This window comes from Gallinula chloropus, assembly GCF_964237585.1.
Source record: "Gallinula chloropus genome assembly, chromosome: 36".
NCBI lineage: Eukaryota > Metazoa > Chordata > Aves > Gruiformes > Rallidae > Gallinula > Gallinula chloropus.
In genome coordinates this window covers 514,008-538,743 of record NC_140121.1, presented here as the reverse complement: position 1 = coordinate 538,743, position 24,736 = coordinate 514,008, and the positions used below count along the sequence as shown (strand labels likewise).

Below are 24,736 nucleotides of genomic sequence, written 5' to 3'. Positions count from 1 at the left end.
AAGCACCGGGAGGAACCAGGAGCTTTGGGGCTGGAGGCACCAGGAGGCACCGGGAGGCACCGGGAGCTTCGGGGCTGGAACTGGGGTGGGTTTTGCTCAGGGTGGGGGTCCCCCCCGCCCCCCTCGTACCGCGCAGGACGCGGCTCCACCACGGCCCAACCAGCCCCACGGGGGGTTCCCCAGGTGCTGCTGTCCCCCGACTCATCCCAGCCCCCAGGAAGGACCCCCCGAGTCCCCCCAGCTCCAGGGAGATCCAGAACATTCCTCAGCCCCTGCAGAGCCAGGATGGACCCCCCCACCCTCCCCACCCTCCCCACGGCGCCGCCAGCACAGAAAACACCCAGAAAAGGCAAATTTTGGGTGGCAAATCCCCCCCCCCCCCCAATGAGGGTGGGTTTGAGGTGCCCCCCAACCCCCCCCTCCCCCAGCAGGAGAAAGGGGGTGGGAGCAGCAGCAGGGGGCAGCCCCCCCCCCCTCCCCACGACACCCCCAGACTCTGCGCTGCGACGAGGGTTTTTTTTTCCCTTTATTTCTCTTTTTATTTTAAATTTGGGGAGGGGGGAGATGGGAATGGGGGGGGGGGGGGGGGGGGAGTTTAGTTTATTAATAGGCTACAGCCCGGAGGCACTTACACGACGGCCAACGAGGAGGAGGAGGAGGAGGAGGATGAAGATGCCCCCGCGCCGCCAGTGGGATGGGACCCCCCCCCTCCCCCCCCCAACCCTGGCCACAGCTTGGGGGGAGTGTGTGGGGTGGGGTGGGGGGTTTGGGGGGGTGGAAGAAGAGCTGCAGCCCCCCCCCACACCCCACCCCACCCCAAAGGGCGCCTGGCCGGAGCGTGGGGCGAGGGCCGGGCTCGTTAATGAATTAATTGGGGGTGGGGGGATTAAGGCAGCGCCACAGCCCCGGGGGGGGGGTGAGGGGGTGATTTGAGGGGGGTGGGTCTCTAAAAAGCTCCAGTATGGGGGGGCAGGGGGGGTTTTGTACAATTAATACAGTTTGTAACGATATTTACACCTCCGGGGCGGCTGGGGGAGGGGGGGGGAGGGGGGGGAAGGCACCGATCTAAGGCAGAGGGGCTGGGGGGGAGGGTTTGGGGGTCCCCCCCCCAGCTCTGGGCATCCCCCCCACCCACAAACCCCCTCCCCACTTCCCCACCCCGCAGCCTCAGGGGGAGCCCAGACCCCAGGCTGGGAGTTTTGGGGGGGGGGGGGGATGGGATGGGGAGGAATCCATCCATCATCCTCCTCCTCCTCAGGGGAGGAAGCAGAGGGGTGGGGGTGGGGGGGGTGGTGTGGAGCTTCCAGAACCTTCCGGGCGTCACGGAAGGAATACCTGAGGTTGGGCAGCGAGGCCAAGGGCTGGGCTGGGGGGGGGGGGGGGTCCTGGTGCCTCGTTAGGGTAACGAGCTGGGGGGGGGGGGTGTGGGGGTCGTTAGCACTTCCCAGGGGATCAATTCATCCTCCAAGCTCCATCTACACTGGGGATCAATTAACCCCTGGGGATTAATTAACCCCTGGGGATTAATTAACCGCGGGGGGGGGAGCTGGGGCAGGACACCAAAAATCACCGAGTTTTACAGAATATATTAATACAAAAAATTCTGGGGGGGGTGTGGGGGGTTGAGGAGGAGGAAGAGGAGGGGAGATGGAGGAAGAGAGATGGGATCATGAGCTGCCTCACCGGCGGCTCCGGCATCCCCAGCTCTCCCGGCCCGGCCGCGGTACATTCAGGCACGAGGTGTGGGCAGGGGGGGGGGAATAAGGGGGGAGGGGGGGGGGAGAAAGTGCAATATTCGACCCCCAAAAATATATATATCTCTATATATAGAACCCTGCGGGGTGGGGGGGTGGGGGGCAGAGCGGGACCCCGAGCGCCCGGAGCACCCGGAGTGTTGGGGATGGGGTGGGGTGGGTGGGGGGCTCCTCCGGTGTGGTGCTGAGTCCCCATTGCCCAGCACAGGGCTTGGGGGGGGGCCCCATCCTGAACTGAGGGGGGGGTCTTGGTGCTGGGGGGAGCTCAACCGCGGTGTTGGGGGGCTCAACCGCGGTGTTGGGGGCTCAACCGCGGTGTTGGGGGCTCAACCGCGGCTCAACCACTCTGCTGAGCTGGTGGCAGGGAGGAGGAGGGGGCTTAACAAACAAAGAGTGAGGGTCCCCCAAACTCACACCCCCACCCCTCCCCAGGGTCTCTTCCCCCCCCCCCCCCAGGTGTCGTGGCGGCGGCGCCGGGGGGTCTCTCCCGGCCCCGTTAGTCGAGCAGGGAGGGTTCGGCCGGGCGGATGATGGTGGGTCGGTTGGGCGCGGCCGGGGGTCTCCTGCTGGAGAGAGAAAAGGGGGGGTGGAAGCGTGAGGGTGGGGGGCTCAGTGGGGGGGGGGCACGAAGGAGCCTTGTGGCAGCAGCAAACGGGACCCCCAACCCCCTTTTCTCCCCTCCCTTCACCCCGAGTTTCGGCGCCGCGGCACCGCCCCAGCTCCGGGGGCTGGGGGGGGGGGGTTCTCCTCCTTGGGGAGGGTCTGAGAAGCTTTTCCCAAGGTGAGAAGCCTGAAATTGGGGGAGGGGGGAGGCAGGAGACCATCCCCACCCCCTCCCCACCCCTCAGGACCTGTGGGAAGTGGGGGGGGGTCTCTTACCTGGGCACGCCGGGGGGGATGCCGGGGGGGATGCGCGCCGGCCGCGACGGGATCTGGGGGGGGCCCGGGAAGGGGTCGTTGTTGATAGCGAAGAGGGTCTGGGGTCCGGGGCGCGAGGGGATGGGGGGCGCCGCAAAGGGCGGGACCCCCGCCGGGATGGGGATGAGCGGCGGCCCCGGCGTCGGGCCCCTCACGGCCGGCGGCCGCCCCGGCGGCAGGATGGCGGAGGGAGGTCGGCGCTGCAGCGGGGGGCTGTGGGGAAGGGGGGAGAGCACAGCTCAGGGGGGGTGGAGAGACCCCTGCAGCCCCCCACCCCCCCAGCGTCACAGCCTGGGAAGAACCATCCTCATCCTCCCCGCTCCCAAGGGAAGAATCAGCCCCTTCCCCTGGGAAGAAGCATCCTCAGGGAAGAAGCATCTTCATCCCCCTCCCCAGTGAAGAACCCTCCTCATCCTCCTCCCCAGGGTAGAACCCTCCTCATCCCCAGGGAAGAACCCTCCTCATCCTCTTCCTCCCCAGGGTAGAATCCTCCTCATCCTCTTCATCCCCAGGGAAGAAACATCCTCATCCTCCACCCCAGGGAAGAATCATCCTCATCCCCAGGGAAAAACCATCTTCATCCTCTTCCCCAGGGAAGAACCATCCTCATCCTCCTCCTCCCCAGGGTTGAACCCTCCTCATCCTCCTCCTCCTCCCCAGGGTAGAATCCTACTCCCCAGGGAAGAACCATCCCCCTCCCCAGTGAAGAACCCTCCTCATCCTCCTCCCCAGGGAAGAACCCTCCTCATCCCCCTCCCCAGTGAAGAACCCTCCTCATCCTCCTCCCTGGGGTAGAACCCTCCTCATCCCCCTCCCCAGCGCAGAACCCTCCCCCTCCCCCTCCCCCCAGTGAAAAGCCACCCCCCACCCCCAGTAAGCACTGGGGACCCCCCCAGCTCCCATGGCAGGCTGTGTGTGTGTGGGGGGGGGCTGTACCTGTGCCCACCCCCACCCCCAGTGAGCACTGGGACCCCCCCAGCTCCCAGGGCAGGGGGTGTGGGTGTGGGTTGGGGGGGCTGTACCTGTGCCCACCCCCACCCCCAGTAAGCACTGGGGACCCCCCCAGCTCCCAGGGCAGGGGGTGTGTGTGTGGGCGGGGGGGGGGCTGTACCTGTGCCCACCCCCCACCCCCAGTAAGCACTGGGACCCCCCCCAGCTCCCAGGGCAGGGGGTGTGGGTGTGGGTTGGGGGGGGCTGTACCTGTGCCCACCCCCACCCCCAGTAAGCACTGGGGACCCCCCCAGCTCCCAGGGCAGGGTGTGTGTGTGTGGGGGGGGGGGCTGTACCTGTGCCCACCCCCACCCCCAGTAAGCACTGGGACCCCCCCAGCTCCCAGGGCAGGGGGTGTGGGTGTGGGTTGAGGGGGCTGTACCTGTGCCCACCCCCCACCCCCAGTAAGCACTGGGGACCTCCCCCAGCTCCCAGGGCAGGGTGTGTGTGTGTGGGGGGGGGCTGTACCTGTGCCCACCCCCACCCCCAGTAAGCACTGGGGACCCCCCCCAGCTCCCAGGGCAGGGTGTGTGTGTGTGTGGGGGGGCTGTACCTGTGCCCACCCCCACCCCCAGTAAGCACTGGGGACCCCCCCCAGCTCCCAGGGCAGGGGGTGTGTGTGTGGGGGGGGGGGCTGTACCTGTGCCCACCCCCACCCCCAGTAAGCACTGGGGACCCCCCCAGCTCCCAGGGCAGGGGGTGTGGGTGTGGGTTGGGGGGGGCTGTACCTGTGCCCACCCCCACCCCCAGTAAGCACTGGGACCCCCCCCAGCTCCCAGGGCAGGGGGTGTGGGTGTGGGTTGGGGGGGCTGTACGTGTGCCCACCCCCACCCCCAGTAAGCACTGGGGACCCCCCCAGCTCCCAGGGCAGGGGGTGTGGGTGTGGGTTGGGGGGGGCTGTACCTGTGCCCACCCCCACCCCCAGTAAGCACTGGGGACCCCCCCAGCTCCCAGGGCAGGGGGTGTGGGTGTGGGTTGGGGGGGGCTGTACCTGTGCCCACCCCCCACCTCCAGTAAGCACTGGGGACCCCCCCAGCTCCCAGGGCAGGGGGTGTGGGTGTGGGTTGGGGGGGGCTGTACCTGTGCCCACCCCCACCCCCAGTAAGCACTGGGGACCCCCCCAGCTCCCAGGGCAGGGTGTGTGTGTGTGGGGGGGGGCTGTACCTGTGCCCACCCCTACCCCCAGTAAGCACTGGGGACCCCCCCCAGCTCCCAGGGCAGGGGGTGTGGGTGTGGGTTGGGGGGGGCTGTACCTGTGCCCACCGCCGGTCTGCAGCCAGGTGTCGTCGACGGGCGGCGGGACGGGCGTGGTGACGGTGCTGGTGCTGATGTCGCCGATGATGCTCAGCGCCTCCTTCAGCGCGTGGTACATGCGCAGCATCTCGTCGCGCCGCTGCGCCTGGTCGGCCGACTCCTCCATCAGGCTGCTCTGGTCGGAGGAGGAGTACAGGTAGGCCAGCAGCTCCGAGTGGATGAAGTCCTTGGTCTGAGGGGGGGACAGGGGTGGGGGGCACACATCAGCCCCCATGCTCGTGGATGGGCTGGAATGGAGATGGGTACCAAGGGGGAACCCCCCCACACACACCTTTTCCTTCCCCTGTTCCAGCCCCAGCACCTCTGCCCTGGTCCTGCTGCCTGTTTCCATCCCACTTGGGGGGTTTGGGGGGGTTTTGGGGTGGGGGTCACTCAGATCCATCAGCCAGCAGCACTAACGCTGGGGTATTGAAGTTCATCCTCTCCTGACACTGTGGGTGGTTCCCAGGGGATCCCAAACCCTCCTGGGACACAGCAGGACCCAAGGTGTGGGATGAGGGGGAAACCTCTCCCAGCTCCCACAGGAGCTTTCCCAGGGGATCCCAAGGGATCCCAAGCCCTCCTGGGACACAGCAGGACCCAAGCTGTGGGATGAGGGGGAAACCTCTCCCAGCTCCCAGAGGAGCTTTCCCAAGGGATTCCCAAACCCTCCTGGGACACAGCAGGACCCAAGCTGTGGGATGAGGGGGAAACCTCTCCCAGAGGAGCTTTCCCAAGGGATCCCAAGCCCTCCTGGGACACAGCAGGACCCAAGGTGTGGGATGAGGGGGAAACCTCTCACAGTTCCCACAGGAGCTTTTCCAGGGGATTCCAAGGGATCCCAAACCCTCCTGGGACACAGCAGGACCCAAGGTGTGGGATGAGGGGGAAACCTCTCCCAGCTCCCAGAGGAGCTTTTCCAGGGGATTCCCAAACCCTCCTGGGACACAGCAGGACCCAAGCCAGGAGCTCCCCAAGCAGAGCAGGATAGGGATGTGAAGCTGTGGGATGTGGGGAAACCTCTCCCAGCTCCCAGAGGAGCTTTTCCAGGGGATTCTTGGGACACAGCAGGACCCAAGCTGTGGGATGTGGGGAAACCTCTCCCAGCTCCCACAGGAGCTTTCCCAGGGGATTCCCAAACCCTCCTGGGACACACAGCAGGACCCAAGCTGTGGGATGAGGGGGAAACCTCTCCCAGCTCCCAGAGGAGCTTTCCCAGGGGATTCCCAAACCCTCCTGGGACACAGCAGGACCCAAGCGGTGGGATGAGGGGGAAACCTCTCCCAGCTCCCACAGGAGCTTTCCCAGGGGATTCCCACACTCTCCTGGGACACAGCAGGACCCAAGGTGTGGGATGAGGGGGAAACCTCTCCCAGCTCCCACAGGAGCTTTCCCAAGGGATTCCCAAACCCTCCTGGGACACAGCAGGACCCAAGGTGTGGGATGAGGGGGAAACCTCTCCCAGCTCCCCCAGGAGCTTTCCCAGGGGATTCCCAAACCCTCCTGGGACACAGCAGGACCCAAGGTGTGGGATGAGGGGGAAACCTCTCCCAGCTCCCACAGGAGCTTTCCCAGGAGATTCTTGAGACACAGCAGGACCCAAGGTGTGGGATGTGGGGGAAACCTCTCCCAGCTCCCAGAGGAGCTTTCCCAAGGGATTCCCAAACCCTCCTGGGACACAGCAGGACCCAAGCCAGGAGCTCCCCAAGCAGAGCAGGATGGAGATAGAGGATGTGAAGCTGTGGGATGTGGGGAAACCTCTCCCAGCTCCCACAGGAGCTTTTCCAGGGGATTCTTGGGACACAGCAGGACCCAAGCTGTGGGATGTGGGGAAACCTCTCCCAGCTCCCACAGGAGCTTTTCCAGGGGATTCTTGGGACACAGCAGGACCCAAGCTGTGGGATGTGGGGAAACCTCTCCCAGCTCCCCCAGGAGCTTTCCCAGGGGATCCCAAGGGATTCCCAAACCCTCCTGGGACTCAGCAGGACCCAGAGGAGCGATGCCAAACGGTCCAGCATCCACCAGAACCCACCACCACCACTCCAAACCACGGCAAAGCTGCTGCTGAGCAGCACCAGCACCACGGTGTGTGGAACAACCCCCAACCAGAGGATCCCAGGAGCCCACCAGTTGGTGCTGGGAGCCGGCGCCGGCCCCGGGAAGCACCGGGAAGCACCGGGAAGTGCCGGGAAGCGCCGGGAAGGCGCCGGCTGCCGGTGGGCGCGCGCGGCACTCACGTTGTTGATCATGAGGTGCATGATGGTCTTTGGCATGAGGTCCCGGATGGATTTGTTGATGATGCCCACGTAGGAGTCCACCAGGTTGCGGATGGTCTCCACCTGCCGCTCCAGCTGCGGGTCCATGGAGAAGGTGTTTTCCTGGGCGCCGTCCTCGCTCTCCGTCTGCTCGGGGACAGGGGGGGGGTCACAAGAGTCAGAGGGGTGGGAAAGACCTGGGACTGTCCCCATCCTGTGCTGAACCCCCGTCCCTCAGCACCTCATCTCCCTGGGTGGTGAATGCACACAGGGGTGGGGACTCGGCACCCTCCCTGGGTAGACTGTGCCAGGCCCTGACCCTGCTCCAGGCCCCTGTTCCAGGTCCATTCCAGGCCCTGATCCTCCTCCAGGCCCCTGTTCCAGGCCCATTCCAGACCCTGACCCTGCTCCAGACCCCTGTTCCAGACCCTGACCCTGCTCCAGGCCCGTTCCAGGACCATTCCAGACCCTGACTCTGCTCCAGGCCCATTCCAGCCCCATTCCAGACCCTGACCCTGCTCCAGACCCCTGTTCCAGAACCATTCCAGACCCTGACCCTGCTCCAAACCCCTGTTCCAGGACCATTCCAGGCCCTGATCCTGCTCCAGGCCCCTGTTCCAGCCCTGACCCTGCTCCAGGCCCCTGTTCCAGGACCATTCCAGGCCCTGACCCTGCTCCAAACCCCTGTTCCAGCCCTGACCCTGCTCCAGGCCCCTGTTCCAGGACCATTCCAGGCCCTGACCCTGCTCCAGGCCCCTGTTCCAGCCCTGACCCTGCTCCAGCCCCCTGTTCCCCATCCCCACAACTCTCCCAGGGAAGAACTTTCCCCTCCCATCTGCTCTGCCCCTGCCCTGGGGCAGCTCAAGCCCATTGCCCCTCGTCCCATCTCCTGTCCCCTGGCTGAAGGGACCCTCACCCCCCTCTCTGCACCCTGGCAGGGGGCTGTAGGTGGAAACTGAGGCACGAGTTCCCAGCAGGAGCTGATGGAACGGGGCTGAAACCCCCTCTCCACTCTGCGCCTCTTCCCTGGCCCTGCTGCCTGTTTCCATCCCACATGGGGGGTTTTGGGGGGGGTTTGGGGTGGCTGATTTAAGAGAGAGGAGTTGATTTCCCAGCCTGGATCACCGAGCTCCATCAACCAGCAGCACCAACGCTGTGATATCACATCTCATCCTCTCCTCCCACACCACGGGGGTTTCCCAAGGGGATCCCAAACCCTCCTGGGAGCCAGCAGGACCCAAGCCAGGAGTTCCTAAACCTCGAGTAGCCTCCCCCCAGGCTGCTCCTGGGCAGCAGCCCCAGCCCCAGGCTGCTCCTGAGCATCAGCCCCCCCCCAGGCTGCTCCTAAGCATCAGCCCCCACCCCAGGCTGCTCCTGGGCAGCAGCCCCCCTGCCCCAGGCTGCTCCTGGGCAGCAGCCCCCCCAGGCTGCTCCTGGGCAGCAGCCCCCACCCCAGGCTGCTCCTGGGCAGCAGCCCCCCCCCAGGCTGCTCCTAAGCATCAGCCCCCACCCCAGGCTGCTCCTGGGCAGCAGCCCCCCCCAGGCTGCTCCTGGGCAGCAGCCCCCCCCGAGGCTGCTCCTGGGCAGCAGCCTCCCCCCTCCAGGCTGCTCCTGGGCAGCAGCCCCCCAGCCAGGCTGCTCCTGGGCAGCAGCCCCCCCCAGGCTGCTCCTGAGCAGCAGCCCCTCTGCCAGGCTGCTCCTGGGCAGCAGCCCCCCCCCCAAGGCTGCTCCTGGGCAGCAGCCCCCCCCAGGCTGCTCCTGGGCATCAGCCCCCCCCCCCGGCTGCTCCTGGGCAGCAGCCCCCCCCCCCAGGCTGCTCCTGGGCTGCTCCTGGGCAGCAGCCCCCCGCCCAGGCTGCTCCAGGGCAGCAGCCCCCCCCCCAGGCTGCTCCTAAGCATCAGCCCCCCCCCCAAGGCTGCTCCTGGGCAGCAGCCCCCCCCCCCAGGCTGCTCCTGGGCAGCAGCCCCCCTGCCCCAGGCTGCTCCTGGGTAGCAGCCCCCCCCCCAGGCTGCTCCTGGGCAGCAGCCCCCCCCCAGGCTGCTCCTGGGCAGCAGCCCCCTTGCCAGGCTGCTCCTGGCATCAGCCCCCCCCCAGGCTGCTCCTGGGCTGCTCCTGAGCAGCAGCCCCCCCCCCCAGGCTGCTCCTGGGCAGCAGCCCCCCCCCCAAGGCTGCTCCTGGGCAGCAGCCCCCCCCCAGGCTGCTCCTGGGCAGCAGCCCCCCCCCCCAAGGCTGCTCCTGGGCAGCAGCCCCCCAGCCAGGCTGCTCCTGGGCAGCAGCCCCCCCCCCCAAGGCTGCTCCTGGGCAGCCCCCCCCCCCCCAGGCTGCTCCTGAGCAGCAGCCCCCCCCCCCCAGGCTGCTCCTGGGCAGCACCCCCCCCCCCTCCCAGGCTGCTCCTGGGCAGCAGCCCCCCCCCCCCAGGCTGCTCCTGAGCAGCAGCCCCCCCCCCCAGGCTGCTCCTCGGCATCAGCCCCCCCCAGGCTGCTCCTGGGCAGCAGCCCCCCAGCCAGGCTGCTCCTGGGCAGCAGCCCCCCCCCCCCAGGCTGCTCCTGGGCAGCAGCCCCCCCCCCAGGCTGCTCCTGAGCATCAGCCCCCCCCCCAGGCTGCTCCTAAGCATCAGCCCCCACCCCAGGCTGCTCCTGGGCAGCAGCCCCGCCCCCAAGGCTGCTCCTGGGCAGCAGCCCCCCCCAGGCTGCTCCTGGGCTGCTCCTGGGCAGCAGCCCCCCCCCCAGGCTGCTCCTGGGCAGCAGCCCCAGCCCCAGGCTGCTCCTGAGCATCAGCCCCCCCCCAGGCTGCTCCTGGGCAGCAGCCCCCCTGCCCCAGGCTGCTCCTGGGCAGCAGCCCCCCCAGGCTGCTCCTGGGCAGCAGCCCCCCCCCCCCAAGGCTGCTCCTGGGCATCAGCCCCCACCCCAGGCTGCTCCTGGGCAGCAGCCCCCCCCCAGGCTGCTCCTAAGCATCAGCCCCCACCCCAGGCTGCTCCTGGGCAGCAGCCCCCCCCAGGCTGCTCCTGGGCAGCAGCCCCCCCCCAGGCTGCTCCTGGGCAGCAGCCTCCCCCCTCCAGGCTGCTCCTGGGCAGCAGCCCCCCAGCCAGGCTGCTCCTGGGCAGCAGCCCCCCCCAGGCTGCTCCTGAGCAGCAGCCCCTCTGCCAGGCTGCTCCTGGGCAGCAGCCCCCCCCCCCCAGGCTGCTCCTCGGCATCAGCCCCCCCCAGGCTGCTCCTGGGCAGCAGCCCCCCAGCCAGGCTGCTCCTGGGCAGCAGCCCCCCCCCCCCAGGCTGCTCCTGGGCAGCAGCCCCCCAGCCAGGCTGCTCCTGGGCAGCAGCCCCCCCCCCCCAGGCTGCTCCTGGGCAGCAGCCCCCCCCCCTCAAGGCTGCTCCTGGGCAGCAGCCCCACCCCCCCAGGCTGCTCCTGGGCTGCTCCTGGGCAGCAGCCCCCCCCCCAGGCTGCTCCTGGGCAGCAGCCCCCCCACCCCAGGCTGCTCCTGGGCTGCTCCTGGGCAGCAGCCCCCGCCCTAGGCTGCTCCTGGGCTGCTCCTGGGCAGCAGCCCCCCCCCCAGGCTGCTCCTGGGCAGCAGCCCCCCCCCAGGCTGCTCCTGGGCAGCAGCCCCCCCCCCAGGCTGCTCCTGGGCATCAGCCCCCCCCCCAAGGCTGCTCCTGGGCAGCAGCCCCCCCACCCCAGGCTGCTCCTGGGCTGCTCCTGGGCAGCAGCCCCCCCACCCCAGGCTGCTCCTGGGCTGCTCCTGGGCAGCAGCCCCCGCCCTAGGCTGCTCCTGGGCTGCTCCTGGGCAGCAGCCCCCCCCCCAGGCTGCTCCTGGGCAGCAGCCCCCACCCCCAGGCTGCTCCTGGGCAGCAGCCCCCCCCCAGGCTGCTCCTGGGCAGCAGCCCCCCCCCCCAGGCTGCTCCTGGGCAGCAGCCCCCCCCAGGCTGCTCCTGGGCATCAGCCCCCCCCCAGGCTGCTCCTGAGCAGCAGCCCCTCTGCCAGGCTGCTCCTGGGCAGCAGCCCCCCCCCCAAGGCTGCTCCTGGGCAGCAGCCCCCCCACCCCAGGCTGCTCCTGGGCTGCTCCTGGGCAGCAGCCCCCCCCCCAGGCTGCTCCTGGGCAGCAGCCCCCGCCCCAGGCTGCTCCTGGGCAGCAGCCCCCCCCCAAGGCTGCTCCTGGGCAGCAGCCCCCCCACCCCAGGCTGCTCCTGGGCTGCTCCTGGGCAGCAGCCCCCCCCCCAGGCTGCTCCTGGGCAGCAGCCCCCCCCCCAGGCTGCTCCTGGGCAGCAGCCCCCCCCCAGGCTGCTCCTGGGCAGCAGCCCCCCCCCCCCCAGGCTGCTCCTGGGCAGCAGCCCCCCCCCCCCCAGGCTGCTCCTGGGCAGCAGCCCCCCCCCCCAGGCTGCTCCTGGGCAGCAGCCCCCCCCAGGCTGCTCCTGGGCATCAGCCCCCCCCCAGGCTGCTCCTGAGCAGCAGCCCCTCTGCCAGGCTGCTCCTGGGCAGCAGCCCCCCCCCCAAGGCTGCTCCTGGGCAGCAGCCCCCCCACCCCAGGCTGCTCCTGGGCTGCTCCTGGGCAGCAGCCCCCCCACCCCAGGCTGCTCCTGGGCTGCTCCTGGGCAGCAGCCTCCCCCCCAGGCTGCTCCTGGGCATCAGCCCCCCTGCCCCAGGCTGCTCCTGGGCAGCAGCCCCCCCCCCAGGCTGCTCCTGGGCTGCTCCTGGGCAGCAGCCCCTCTCTGGGGGCTGTTTACTTGGTCCTTCTCCGGGTAGACTCCGGCGCGGAGGAACGACGCCTTCCAGCTGTCCACGTCCTCCTGGGAGTCACAGGCCAGCTCGATCTGCCGCAGGTCCTTGTACACGTTCCTGGGGAGGGGGGGGACAGCAGATGGAGAAGGGAGAACACAGGGGAGACCCCCCCCCAGCCCCCCACACCAGGAGCCTGAGGATGCCTGGAATCCCCCTCAGGGTGGGGAGGGGAACATCAGGGAGCTGCTGCTTTTCCCTGGAGAACCCCCCCCCAGTGCTTCCCATCCATCACATCGCCCCCCCCCCACCAACATTTTGGGGAGGGGGGTGGGGGGAAAGGTGGATGCACAGGGTGGGTTTGGACCAGCACCCACCAAGGGAGGGGCAAACCCATCAGCTCCTCTGCCACGGAGCAGATCTGGTGCTGCCCGGAGCCTGGTGTGGGATCCCCAGAGCTGGGGGGCTTGGGAAGCCCCCAGACACCCCCAGTGTGGGATCCCCAGAGCTGGGGGGGCTCGGGAGGCCCCTGGACACCCCCAGTGTGGGATCCCCAGAGCTGGGGGGCTTGGGAAGCCCCCAGACACCCCCAGTGTGGGATGCCCAGAGCTGGGGGGCTTGGGAAGCCCCCAGACACTCCCAGTGTGGGATCCCCAGAGCTGGGGGGCTCGGGAAGCCCCCAGACACCCCCAGTGTGGGATGCCCAGAGCTGGGGGGCTTGGGAAGCCCCCAGACACCCCCAGTGTGGGATCCCCAGAGCTGGGGGGCTTGGGAAGCCCCCAGACACCCCCAGTGCGGGATCCCCAGAGCTGGGGGGCTCGGGAGGCCCCTGGACACCCCCAGTGTGGGACCCCCAGCGCCGGGGGGCTTGGGAAGCCCCCAGACACCCCCGGTGTGGGATCCCCAGAGCCGGGGGGCTCGGGAGGCCCCTGGACATCCCTGGTGTGGGATCCCCAGAGCTGGGGGGCTTGGGAAGCCCCCAGACACTCCCAGTGTGGGATCCCCAGAGCTGGGGGGCTTGGGAAGCCCCCAGACACCCCCAGTGTGGGATCCCCAGAGCTGGGGGGCTTGGGAAGCCCCCGACACCCCCAATGTGGGATCCCCAGCGCCGGGGGGCTTGGGAAGCCCCCAGACACCCCCAGTGTGGGATTCCCAGAGCTGGGGGGCTCGGGAGGCTCCCAGACACCCCCAGTATGGGATCCCCAGCGCCGGGGGGCTCGGGAGGCCCCCAGACACCCCCAGTGTGGGATCCCCAGCGCTGGGGGGCTCGGGAGGCCCCCAGACACCCCCAGTGTGGGATCCCCAGAGCCGGGGGGCTCGGGAGGCCCCCGGACACCCCCAGTGTGGGATCCCCAGCGCCGGGGGGCTCGGGAGGCCCCTGGACACCCCCAGTGTGGGATCCCCAGAGCTGAGGGGCTCCCCCCTCACCTCTGCTCGGTGTTGAAGATGGCGAAGACGTGCTTGGTGGACATGAAGCCCTTCTCCACGTCCCTGATCTTCAGGTTATCCAAGGGCAGCATGTACTTCTTCTCCTTCTCCTGCACAGGGGGGGACAGAGCGAGGGACGGAGGGGTGAGGGCGGGTGGGAGCCCGGGCCAGCCGGGACCCCGAGGCGGGTGAGACCCTCAGCTGGGTGGGACCCTGAGCTGGGTGGGACCCTGAGCCAGCTGAGACCCCGAGCTGGGTGAGACCCCGAGCTGGGTGAGACCCTGAGCCAGGTGAGACCCTCAGCTGGCTGAGACCCCAAGCTGGGTGGGACCCTGAGCCATGTGAGACCCCCAGCTGGGTGAGACCTTCAGCTGGGTGAGACCCCAAGATGGGTGAGACCCTCAGCTGGGTGAGACCCCGAGCTGGGTGGGACCCTGAGCCGGGTGGGACCCTGAGCTGGGTGAGACCCTCAGCTGGGTGGGACCCCCACCCGGGTGAGACCCCAGCACAGGACAGGGATGGCTCCACTGAGGCTCACCCCGGAGCCCACCGCATGGGATGGGATGGGATGGGATGGGATGGGATGGGATGGGATGGGATGGGATGGGATGGGATGGGACGGGATGGCTGGTGGGAGCCGGGGCCTGGCTGCCGGGCGCGACGCCGGCTGCAGCCGCGCGAGGGGCCGCCGAACGCGCCACATCTGGAACTGTTTAGAGCTGCCCCAGCCCCAGCCCCAGCTCAGCCCCAGCTCCAGCTCAACCCCAGCTCCAGCTCAGCCCCAGCTCCAGCTCAGCCCCAGCCCCAGCTCAGCCCCAGCTCCAGCTCAGCCCCAGCTCCAGCTCAGCCCCAGCTCCAGCTCAGCCCCAGCCCCAGCTCCAGCCCCAGCTCCAGCTCCAGCCCCAGCCCCAGCTCCAGCTCAGCCCCAGCTCCAGCTCAGCCCCAGCCCCAGCTCAGCCCCAGCCCCAGCTCCAGCCCCAGCTCCAGCTCCAGCCCCAGCCCCAGCTCCAGCTCAGCCCCAGCTACAGCTCAACCCCAGCTCCAGCTCAGCCCCAGCTCCAGCTCAGCCCCAGCTCCAGCCCCAGCTACAGCTCAGCCCCAGCCCCAGCTCAGCCCCAGCTCAGCCCCAGCTCCAGCTCAACCCCAGCCCCAGCCCCAGCTCAGCCCCAGCCCCAGCTCAGCCCCAGCTCCAGCTCAGCCCCAGCCTCAGCCCCAGCTCCAGCCCCAGCTCCAGCTCAGCCCCAGCTCCAGCTCAGCCCCAGCTCCCGCCCCAGCTCAGCCCCAGCTCAACCCCAGCCCCAGCTCAGCCCCAGCTCAGCCCCAGCTCCAGCTCAGCCCCAGCTCCAGCTCCAGCCCCAGCCCATCTCCAGCTGCAGCTCAGCCCCAGCTCCAGTCCCAGCTCCAGCTCAATCCCAGCTCAGCCCCAGCTCCAGCCCCAGCTGCTGCACACAGGCCCACAAAGTGCCGTTCCCCTTTGCAGCGAGGCCACGAACCCAAAGCCTTCCCCCCACACACCCACCCCAACCCCCTCCTCCTCCTCCTCCTCCTCCTCCTCCTCCTGGTTTCCTGACAAACCCAGAGGGTTTTCCAGGCGGGATTGGGTTGCGAGAGGGACTTTGCCACGTCAGAGGAGAGACAAAGCCGCTTCCTCTCACCCAGAGGGCTTCTCTCCTTCCAAACCAACCCCTTCCCAAACCCCAAACACCCCCCTATCCCCCCTCCAGCCGACAACAACAACAACAACAGACCCCCCACCTCCCCAAAAGTCAAGCAGGAGGGGGGAGAAGGCAGCCAGAGCGCCCTGGGAAGAGGAGACTCCAGCCCAGCCTGCCCAGTGTTCAGACTACCTGTTCAGGAGGGTTCCCAGTTGTACAGTAGTCTGCACATTGGTTAGAGCGGGTTTGGCCGAGCAGCACCCCGTGGCACACAGGTAAGGAGGGGGGGGGACACGTGGAGGGGGGGGTTTTGGGTTTGGGGAACAGTCTTTGGGGTTGTGGGTTCAGGGTTTGGGGTTGTTGTGGTGCTACAGCCAAGAGTTGAGCACGGGCCAACTCGTTAGCAGGGTGTTGTACACCCCTCCCCAACCTGCCCCCCCCCCCTCTGAACTGTGGGGTGCTGGTGCAGCAGCTCGTGGTGCTCTGGTTGTGGTTTGGGGAGGGGGTTTTGGGGGGGGGGTCAGGGAGAGCTGGGCTCACAGAACACAGAAGCCTCATTCATCCCTGGGCGGCTGGTTCTCATTACCCGCCACGGAGGGGCCAGACAGCCCCCCCCCTCCCCCAAGACCCCCCCCTCAAACCCTTCCCCACCCCCCTGAGAGGCCTCTACACAGGAAACCAGGGGAGCACCCGGGGCAGGGGGCGGGGTGCCGGGGCTGGGTGGGGGGGGTCACCAGCCCAACCCGCTTCCTGCCCTCTCAGGAGGCAGATTTGGGGTGGGGGGCAGTGGGAAGGTTGGGGGGGGGGGTGGTCTTGGGATGAGGAACAAAGGAGCTGGTGGAAATCCCAGGAAATAAAAGTTGTGTTGATGGCTCCTCCACCTCTGGCTGCACCGACCCCTCGTGTGGGGGGGGGTCCCCAAAACGCCCCCCAGATGTGGGGTGCTGAGGTTTGGGGTCCTTCCCTCTGTGCCCTGGTCACCCCACACTCATGGGGCAGCTCTGGATGGGGGGGGGGGGGTAGGAGGGGGTGGGGGTGTCTGGACACACAATGGGCACAGGATGGTGTGATGCCCCCCCCCAAAAACAACCCCCACAACCTCCTGCCTGTCCCGGGTGGGTCCTGCCTGGGGGGGGGGGGTCCCCAGGTTCCCACCCCCACCCCATCTCCCTCTCCCCTCCAGCATCAGGCCCCTTCCCACCCCCACCCCATCTCCCCTTCCCCTCCAGCATCAGGCCCCTTCCCACCCCCACCCCACCTCCCTCTCCCCTCCAGCATCAGGCCCCTTCCCACCCCCACCCCATCTCCCTCTCCCCTCCAGCATCAGGCCCCTTCCCACCCCCACCCCATCTCCCTCTCCCCTCCAGCATCAGGCCCCTTCCCACCCCCACCCCATCTCCCTCTCCCCTCCAGCATCAGGCCCCTTCCCACCCCCACCCCATCTCCCTCTCCCCTCCAGCATCAAGCCCCTTCCCACCCCCACCCCATCTCCCTCTCCCCTCCAGCATCAGGCCCCTTCCCACCCCCACCCCATCTCCCTCTCCCCTCCAGCATCAGGCCCCTTCCCTCCCCCACCCCATCTCCCTCTCCCCTCCAGCATCAGGCCCCTTCCCACCCCCACCCCATCTCCCTCTCCCCTCCAGCATCAGGCTCCTTCCCACCCCACCCCATCTCCCCTTCCCCTCCAGCATCAGGCCCCTTCCCACCCCCACCCCATCTCCCCTTCCCCTCCAGCATCAGGCCCCTTCCCACCCCCACCCCACGGGTGACATTAACCCCGTCGGCACCGGACGCGGCTCTGGGGTGACACACGGTGCCGGCGCGGCACAAGGACCCACCGAGGAGGGGTGGGGGGTGGGTGGGGGGCACAGGGGATGATGACCCCCCAGGTGCCAAAGACCACGACCCCCCACACCTAAAGCCTGCTCAGTGCCCAGGGTTCTCCTCTCCCTGGGGCCAGAACGGAGCCGGTGCCTCTGCCCATCACGGGCATCACCGTGCCGGGACGGTTAACCCAGGAGCCACCCTGGGAGTGTGTGTGTGGGGGGGATCTGGGGAGTGGGGAGGTAAAAGGTGCCCCAAAAGGTGCCCCCTCCCCACCCTTCTCAGAGCTGTTGCCCCAACAGGCAACAGAACCTTCCCCAAAAAGCAGGATGATGCTCGTTAAGCCTGGGTGTTAACCCCAACCCTGAGGAGCTTCTGGGGTGAACCCCATCAATCCCAGAGCCTCCCCCCCCCAAAAAACAACCCCCCCACGCTCTCCCCTACCTCCTCATCCTTGTACCAGGAGAGGGACTCGGCTGTCAGCACGAACCAGTACTCCTTGGAGCCGCCCTTCATGATGCTGATGTTGTTGATGGTCAGCCAGCCCCTGCGGATCACCTGCGGGCACAGGAGCCGGGGAGGGGGGCGGCAGGGAGGGGGGTGGGTGGGGAGGAAGGAGAAGAGGTTACAGGGCAGCTCCCCAGGGGGGGAAGGAAGAGCCCCCCTGAAGGACAACCCCCAGCCAGACCCCCAGCAGCCCCCACGCTGGGTAAAGCTGGCAGCATCCCCAGGGTGCAGCCTGGTGGGGGAACGTGGAGACCCCCAGGTGGGGCACAGCCAGCTCCAGACCTGAGTCAGGCAGAGAGCCAGAGCTCCGGTGCTTCCCATGGGATGGATCCCACAGGGACCCCCCAGTGCACCTCAGGGTTCCAGAGCTCCCAGGGAGGAGGGTTCCGCTCTCCACCCAGGGCTGAGTTGGTGCCGGTGCCTCCCAAAGCCCCTTAAAACCGAGGGATCCAAAGTGGGGACCCCCCCCCACCTCCTAAGCAGCATCACCCCCTGCCCCAAAGCAGCCTCCCAGCCCTGCTGAACCCACCCCCACCCCCCCCCCCCCAAGCCGCGGCGGAAGGTTCTGGCACAGCCAGACCGAGCTCACGTGCAACACGAGCGGCAGCAGCGCCAAGCGGCAGCGCCAAAGCCCGGCGGTGCGGCAGCAGCAGGGGGGGGTCTGGCCACACGAGGACAAGGGGTCCCTACCCTAAATCAGCCCCGGGGGTGGGGGGAGCCCACAGCCAACCACCATCTCTCCGTAGCCCTCGCCAGACCACCGGCAGCACCAGGAATGGGCACCGGAGCCGGATTCGGCTCTGGGGTAGAGCACAGAGGGTGCAGGGCTGGGCTGGGCTGAGTCAGGACACTGTCTGGCCACTCCAGTCAGCACTGGGACACCAGACCAGCCACTCCAGCTGCTGGTTTTTGGGGCAGATTGGGGCTTTTCTGAGCATTTCGGTTCCGGCGGGTTCCTCCGTCGCTCCGGAGAGGCAGCACCGCGTGGCGCCGCTGGGCGCTGCTCCCCCTGCCAACCACCCGCTCCCCATGGAACAAGGGGGAACTGAGGGTCCCTGGATCCCTGACCCCATCCCACTGGACACCCGGAGCCAGAGGGTCAGCCCTCCCTGGGGCAGGAGGGAACAGCAACACCAACCGCTGCCAAAGACGGCACCGGAGCGCCGCCCGGCGAGCACCGTATTGAGGGAGAGCCCAGCACCCCAACCACCCCCATTCAGCATCCTTCCCAGCACCCCACATCACGGGGGCTGCCCCACACCCAGCATCTCAGCATCCCACAAGCCGGTGGCCCCCCGGGAGGCCCCCATGGCTGTTGTACCTACCCCCAAGCGCTTCACCGGGGGGTGGGGGCTGGGGAGGGGGCTGGGGAGGGGGTTAGTACCACCAGACAGGTTAGTAAGGGGCAAACATGGGGAAGACACAGGCAGGGTGGGTGATCTGGGTCAGTCCAAAGCATGGATGGGTGGGAGAACGACCACAGCGGGGAGGCAGAGGGGTGGGGGGTGGGGGGGGGTGTTAGACACGAGCGAGACCTGTGATGAGTTTGTCAGGGCTTCTACGGGGGGGCAGCTCCCAGCAGCCGAGCCCTGGGAAAGGCTGGGACCCCAACACGGGGGGTTGAGCCCCTCAGAACCCATCTGGCACCGGCTGTGCTGTGTCGGGAGGAGGGATGGAGCTCGGGGTGGTCCCGGCTGCTCGGCTGGTTGCCGGCGTGGAAGCCACGACAAGCCCAGGGGTTGGGGGGGGGGGGAAGGGGGTTTAGGCACAGACACAGCTCGGGGCGCCGGCGGCTCGAGCCACAACCCCACCCCGACACAGACTGCTCTGGTGAGGGGGAGGAGGGAGGCCTGGGATGAAGATTTCACCTTCTGATGAGCCGTCTGACAACTGGCTCTGGGTTCAAGGCCGGGCCGGTCGGAAAGGAACCGAGAGGGGAGAGGGGAGAGGGAGAGAGGGAAAGGGGGAAAGGGGGAGAGGATCCGGGCTGAGGGAGAGGGTCCGGGCTGAGAGGGTCCAGGCTGGGGGAGAGGGTCTGAGGTGGGGGAGAGGGTCCGGGCTGAGAGAGAGGATCTGGGCTGAGGGAGAAGGTCCGGGCTGGGGGAGAGGGTCCGGGCTGGGGGAGAGGGTCCGGGCTGAGAGGATCCAGGCTGGGGGAGAGGGTCTGGGCTAGGGGGAGAGGATCCAGGATGAGGGAGAGGGTCCAGGCTGGGGGAGAGGATCCGGGCTGGGGGAGAGGGTCCGGGCTGGGGGAGAGGGTCCGGGCTGAGAGGATCCAGGCTGAGGGAGAGAGTTTGGGCTGAGGGAGAGGGTCCAGGCTGAGGGAGAGGGTCAGGGCCTCAGGGAAGATGAAGGGAAAAGGTTCAGCAGCAACTCAAGTCCTGCCAGCCAGGCTGGGGGCTCTGGCAGCACCGGGAAGGTTCCGGAAGGGATCGGAGGGACTGGGGAATGTGGGGCAGAGCCGGGAGGGACCCTGCTGGCTCCAGGCAGGACCCCAAAGAGAGGAGGAGGAGGAGGAGGAAGAGGGGAGCAGGGACAGCAGAGCCCAGGAGAAAAGTTCCCTTCAGACCGACCGGCCGATCCCGATGCCGCTGGATTTGGGCCTGGCCAGGGCGCTGCTCCGGCTGCCGAGCGGCTCCGGAGCTCTGCCGGCTCCCGGTGGGAAGCATCTGGGAGTTTGGGATCCTCAATGGCCAGACCTCCCCCTTCCCATCACCCGGCACCACCGCGGCGGCGGCGGCGGCAGCGCGGCCCTGCGCAGAGAGGGGAGCGTGGGAGGGTGGGGAGGGGGGGGGGTCGGACCCCTGGGGCTCAGGGGGGACCCCCCTCGGGTTTTGGGGTGGCACAGAAGGAAAATGGAAGTGGCTGAAGAGGTGGGGAACAGGTATGAGACCCACCCACCCCCCCCTTGGGTTGGAGCTGGGGATGTGGGGGGCAACCATGGGGCTGGGGGCTTGATTAGAGGGGGGAGGGGGGATCTCCAGGGAACCCCCCTCCCCACATTATCCACCAGCTCACTGCCCATCTCCCAGCTTCAGGAGGTTAATTAGCACCCTGGCTTAATTGGGTGTTGACACAAGGGCCTGAGCCACAGCCCAGGAAGCTGGAGAGCCCAAAGTGGGGGTTGGGAGATCGCCCCCCTCCCAGACACTTCCATTTTCCCAGAGCACCAGTGGGATGAGGAGGGGGGGGGTGGTTAAAACCCCCCCCTCCCCAAAACAGCATCGCTCAATGGCAGATGGGGAAAGGGCTGTAGGGAGGAACCGGCGCCCCCAGCCCCCCCAGAAGTGAGTATGCCCAAGGGGAGGGAAGAAACCCCCCTCCTGGCTGAGGAATGAGGCACGAAGCCGCTGCCCATCACCCAACATCAGCCTCCACCCGCTGCCAACATCTGGGAGCCGAGGGAGCCGACGGCTTCTCAGCGCCAGGAAACCCCCCCCAGCAGCTGGGGTGAGGTCAGGACCCCACAAAAACACCCCAAGAAAAGCAACATGGTGGGGGGGAGGAGAATTAAACCCCACAAGCAGCTGCCACCACTCAACAGCCACCACGTCCCACCGCGGCGGCTCCGTTGCCAAACCCGGCACGGGCAGCGAGCACCCCGCCCCGTTTCGGGGACCCAAGGGGACAGGGTGAGTCTCAGACTCCAGGTTAAAGCCCCAGAGCCCCGTTGCCCCCCCACCTCACCCCTCAGGGAGTTGGCATACTCAATTCTGGGAAGCCAGAGGCGCCAGGTTGGGGTTGGGCTGGGAAGGGCTCTCTGGCACGGCCGCGTCCGTCACCGCCCGGCGTCTACCGGCACTACCCCGCTCTCTGGGTACTTACCAGGATCTCACCCTTTAGGTGTGCAAAATTAAGGTGTTTGGGGAAGGGGAGGGGAAGGAAGGAAGGGAGGGAGGGAGGGAGGGAGGGAGGAAGCAGGATGAGGAGACAGGAGAGGGAAGAGAAGTAAGAGTGATGGGAGGGAGGGAGGGAGGAGGAGAGCAGGAAGCACGAAAACGGTGGGGGAAGAAGCAGAGAAACAGCAAGAGAAAAAGAGTTACATGCTATTAATTATCATCTCGGTGTTAATCCTTCATCACACCCTCTCCAAACCAGAGGCACTGTCTGCAGGGGCACTGCGAGCCCCAACACCGCGGGGAGGGCGGGAGGGGAGGGGGCACGGCCAGCCCCCCTCCCCATCATGCACGGCCGGGCGAGGGCTGATGGGCTGATGGGCTGTGGGCACGGCCCTGAGCTGCCCAGGCCTGACCCCAAGCTCCCCAGCCCTGGCCCTGAGCTGCCCATGCCAGTCCCTGAGCTCCCCAGCCCTGGCCCTGAGCTGCCCATGCCAGTCCCTGAGCTCCCCAGCCCTGGCCCTGAGCTGCCCATGCCAGTCCCTGAGCTCCCCAGCCCTGGCCCTGAGCTGCCCAGCCCAGGCCCCATCCAGTCTGTGCTCCCTGTCCCTGTCCCCATCCCAGTCCCTGAGCTCCCCAGCGCAGTCCCTGAGCTCCCCAGCCCAGGCCCTGAGCTCCCCAGCCCTGGCCCTGAGCTCCCCAGCCAGTCCCTGAGCTCCCCAGCCCTGGCCCTGAGCTCCCACCCCAGTCCCTGAGCTCCCCAGCCCTGGCCCTGAGCTCCCCAGCCAGTCCCTGAGCTCCCCAGCCCTGGCCCTGAGCTCCCACCCCAGTCCCTGAGCTCCCCAGCCCTGGCCCTGAGCTCCCCAGCCCAGTCCCTGAGCTCCCCGTCCCTGGCCCTGTGCTCCCCAGCCCAGACCCCATCCAGTCTCTGTGCTCCCTCTGTCCTCAGCCCAGTCCCTGCGTTCCCCAGTCCAGTCCCCACCCCAGTCCCTGAGCTCCCCATCCCAGTCCCCATCCAGTCCCTGTGCTCCCCATCCCAGTCCCCATCCCAGTCTCTATGCTCCCCATCCCAGTCCCTGTGCTCCCCATCCCTGTACCCATCCCAGGCCCTGTGCTCCCCATCCCAGTCCCCATCCCCATCCCTGTCCCCATCCTGGTCCCCATCCTTGAGCTCCCCATCCCAGTCCCCATCCCCATCCCTGCACTCCCCATCCTGGTCCCCATCCCCATCCCTGCACTCCCCATCCTGGTCCCCATCCCTGCACTCCCCATCCCAGTCCCCATCCCCATCCCTGCACTCCCCATCCCAGTCCCCATCCTGGTACCTCCGCTCCCCATCCCAGTCCCCATCCCCATCCCTGCACTCCCCATCCCAGTCCCCATCCCCATCCCTGCACTCCCCATCCCAGTCCCCATCCCTGCACTCCCCATCCCAGTCCCCACGACGTCTCTGCGCTCCCCATCCCAGTCCCTCCGCTCCCCATCCCAGTCCCCATCCCCATCCCTGCACTCCCCGTCCCAGTCCCCATCCCCCTCCACCCCCACCCCAGAGGGCCAGGCTGGACCCACCGGGGGATCAGGACCAGGGGAAGTTTAGGCTCCACCCCGCCCCGTGTCGGAGCCCCTGGCTCACCCTGAACCCCACTGATTTAGGGCAGCTCCTGCAGAACAAACACTCCACGAGCCAAAGCAGGGTCCCCTTTTGCCCTCCCTCATCCCAACCCCACTGTCAGGGATCCCTCAGGAGGGGAGCAGGTGGATCATTAACTCCAGTCCCGATCCGGAGCCGCGTCTCGCAGCGCCGCGTCGCTGCGGTGGGCGCCGGAGCGGATCCTGCAGAGAGGGGGGAGCGCGGAGCCGCAGCCGTACCTGGTTGGGGATGGCTCTCTTCTTGTTGGTCTGGGTGTTCCTTTGCTGGGCACTGCAAGGGTGAGAGAGGGGGGAGAAGAGAAGCTTTAGGGGGTGGGGTGAGGGGGGGTGGCACAGCAAAGCGACGGCGCCCGCGGCACGCTTCCCACCCCGCAGCGCTGGAAGGAAGAAGGAAGGAAGGAGGAAGAAGGAAGGAAGAGCCGAATCCAAAGGAAGGAGGAGCCCATCACATGGAATCCAACCAAGAACATCCCAACTCGGCACAGCCAGAGGAGCCCCTTCCCAAGGTGTGCCCAGGAATGAGCACCCAGGACCCACAGAGGACCCAGGGGAAGGGGGACAGGACTGGAGCCCCTTCCCAAGGTGTGCCCAGGAACGAGCACCCAGGACCCCCAGGACCGAGGGAAGGGGGACAGGACTGGAGCCCCTTCCCAAGGTGTGCCCAGGAATGAGCACCCAGGACCCCCAGGACCAAGGGAAGGGGGACAGGACTGGAGCCCCTTCCCAAGGCGTGCCCAGGAACGAGCACCCAGGACCCCCAGGACCAAGGGAAGGGGGACAGGACTGGAGCCCCTTCCCAAGGTGTGCCCAGGAACGAGCACCCAGGACCCACAGAGGACCCAGGGGAAGGGGGACAGGACTGGAGCCCCTTCCCAAGGTGTGCCCAGGAACGAGCACCCAGGACCCCCAGGACCGAGGGAAGGGGGACAGGACTGGAGCCCCTTCCCAAGGTGTGCCCAGGAATGAGCACCCAGGACCCCCAGGACCAAGGGAAGGGGGACAGGACTGGAGCCCCTTCCCAAGGCGTGCCCAGGAACGAGCACCCAGGACCCCCAGGACCAAGGGAAGGGGGACAGGACTGGAGCCCCTTCCCAAGGTGTGCCCAGGAATGAGCACCCAGGACCCCCAGGACCAAGGGAAGGGGGACAGGACTGGAGCCCCTTCCCAAGGTGTGCCCAGGAACCAGCACCCAGGACCCCCAGGACCAAGGGAAGGGGGACAGGACTGGAGCCCCTTCCCAAGGTGTGCCCAGGAACGAGCACCCAGGACCCACAGGAGGACAGGACTGGAGCCCCTTCCCAAGGTGTGCCCAGGAATGAGCACCCAGGACCCACAGAGGACCCAGGGGAAGGGGGACAGGACTATCCACAAACCAGACAGGTTTCACCTCCTTCCCTACCATCCTCACCGAATTGCCACCCCAGCCCTGCTGTGGGGAGGAGGAGCAGCGAGGTTGGGACTTGCAGGAGAGGAAACCCCAAGCAGAGCCGCGGCGGTTCCCGGTGCCAGAGCGGGGGGATGAACCCAGGCGCATCCCTACCGCCCCGAAGCCAGGAACTGGAAAGGACTGGACTCCAAAAAAAGACCTGCAGCCTCCTAAAGTGTGTCCCCCAGCCCCCCCTGCCCTGCCCCAGGGTGGATAAGAGCCTACCTGCACCAGAGGGAAAGCTACCTGTCTCTCCTGAGCAACCCAAGGGCCGCGGGGCGAGGTGCGGGACGGAACCGTTAGTCAGGAGCGGGAATAAAATCCATGAACACAGTTAGAACGGTGCCAGGAGGCCCCAGGGAGCAGCAGCTCACAAGCACAGAGGGGTTCTCTGCCCCCATCCCTCCGAGCCAGGGGGATTTTGGGAGATGGTTCCCTGCCTGCCTGGCTCCTCCCAGCTCCTTCCCTAAACCCGCAGGCTCCAGCCAGCTCC

The 24,736-nt window shown here is 67.9% G+C and overlaps 1 protein-coding gene across 6 annotated transcripts in view; it reads right to left on the bottom strand.

The window, feature by feature from the left end:
- Positions 1-530: 530 nt before the first annotated feature.
- The window catches only part of DNM2 (dynamin 2), a 48,308-nt gene continuing 24,102 nt past the window's right edge, over positions 531-24,736 (bottom strand). For 2 of the 6 annotated variants that reach the window (XM_084277813.1, XM_084277816.1), the window contains 8 exons: positions 23,037-23,088; positions 17,269-17,382; positions 13,346-13,455; positions 11,926-12,037; positions 7,193-7,357; positions 4,916-5,148; positions 2,634-2,885; positions 531-2,320 (listed from right to left, as the gene is read on the bottom strand). In XM_084277813.1, coding sequence (XP_084133939.1) covers positions 2,251-2,320; positions 2,634-2,885; positions 4,916-5,148; positions 7,193-7,357; positions 11,926-12,037; positions 13,346-13,455; positions 17,269-17,382; positions 23,037-23,088 — 1,108 coding nt within the window. In that variant the 3' untranslated portion in view covers positions 531-2,250. The remainder of the gene's footprint in view (positions 2,321-2,633; positions 2,886-4,915; positions 5,149-7,192; positions 7,358-11,925; positions 12,038-13,345; positions 13,456-17,268; positions 17,383-23,036; positions 23,089-24,736) is intronic. The other 4 variants (XM_084277815.1, XM_084277818.1, XM_084277814.1 and 1 more) reach the window with 2 other exon arrangements.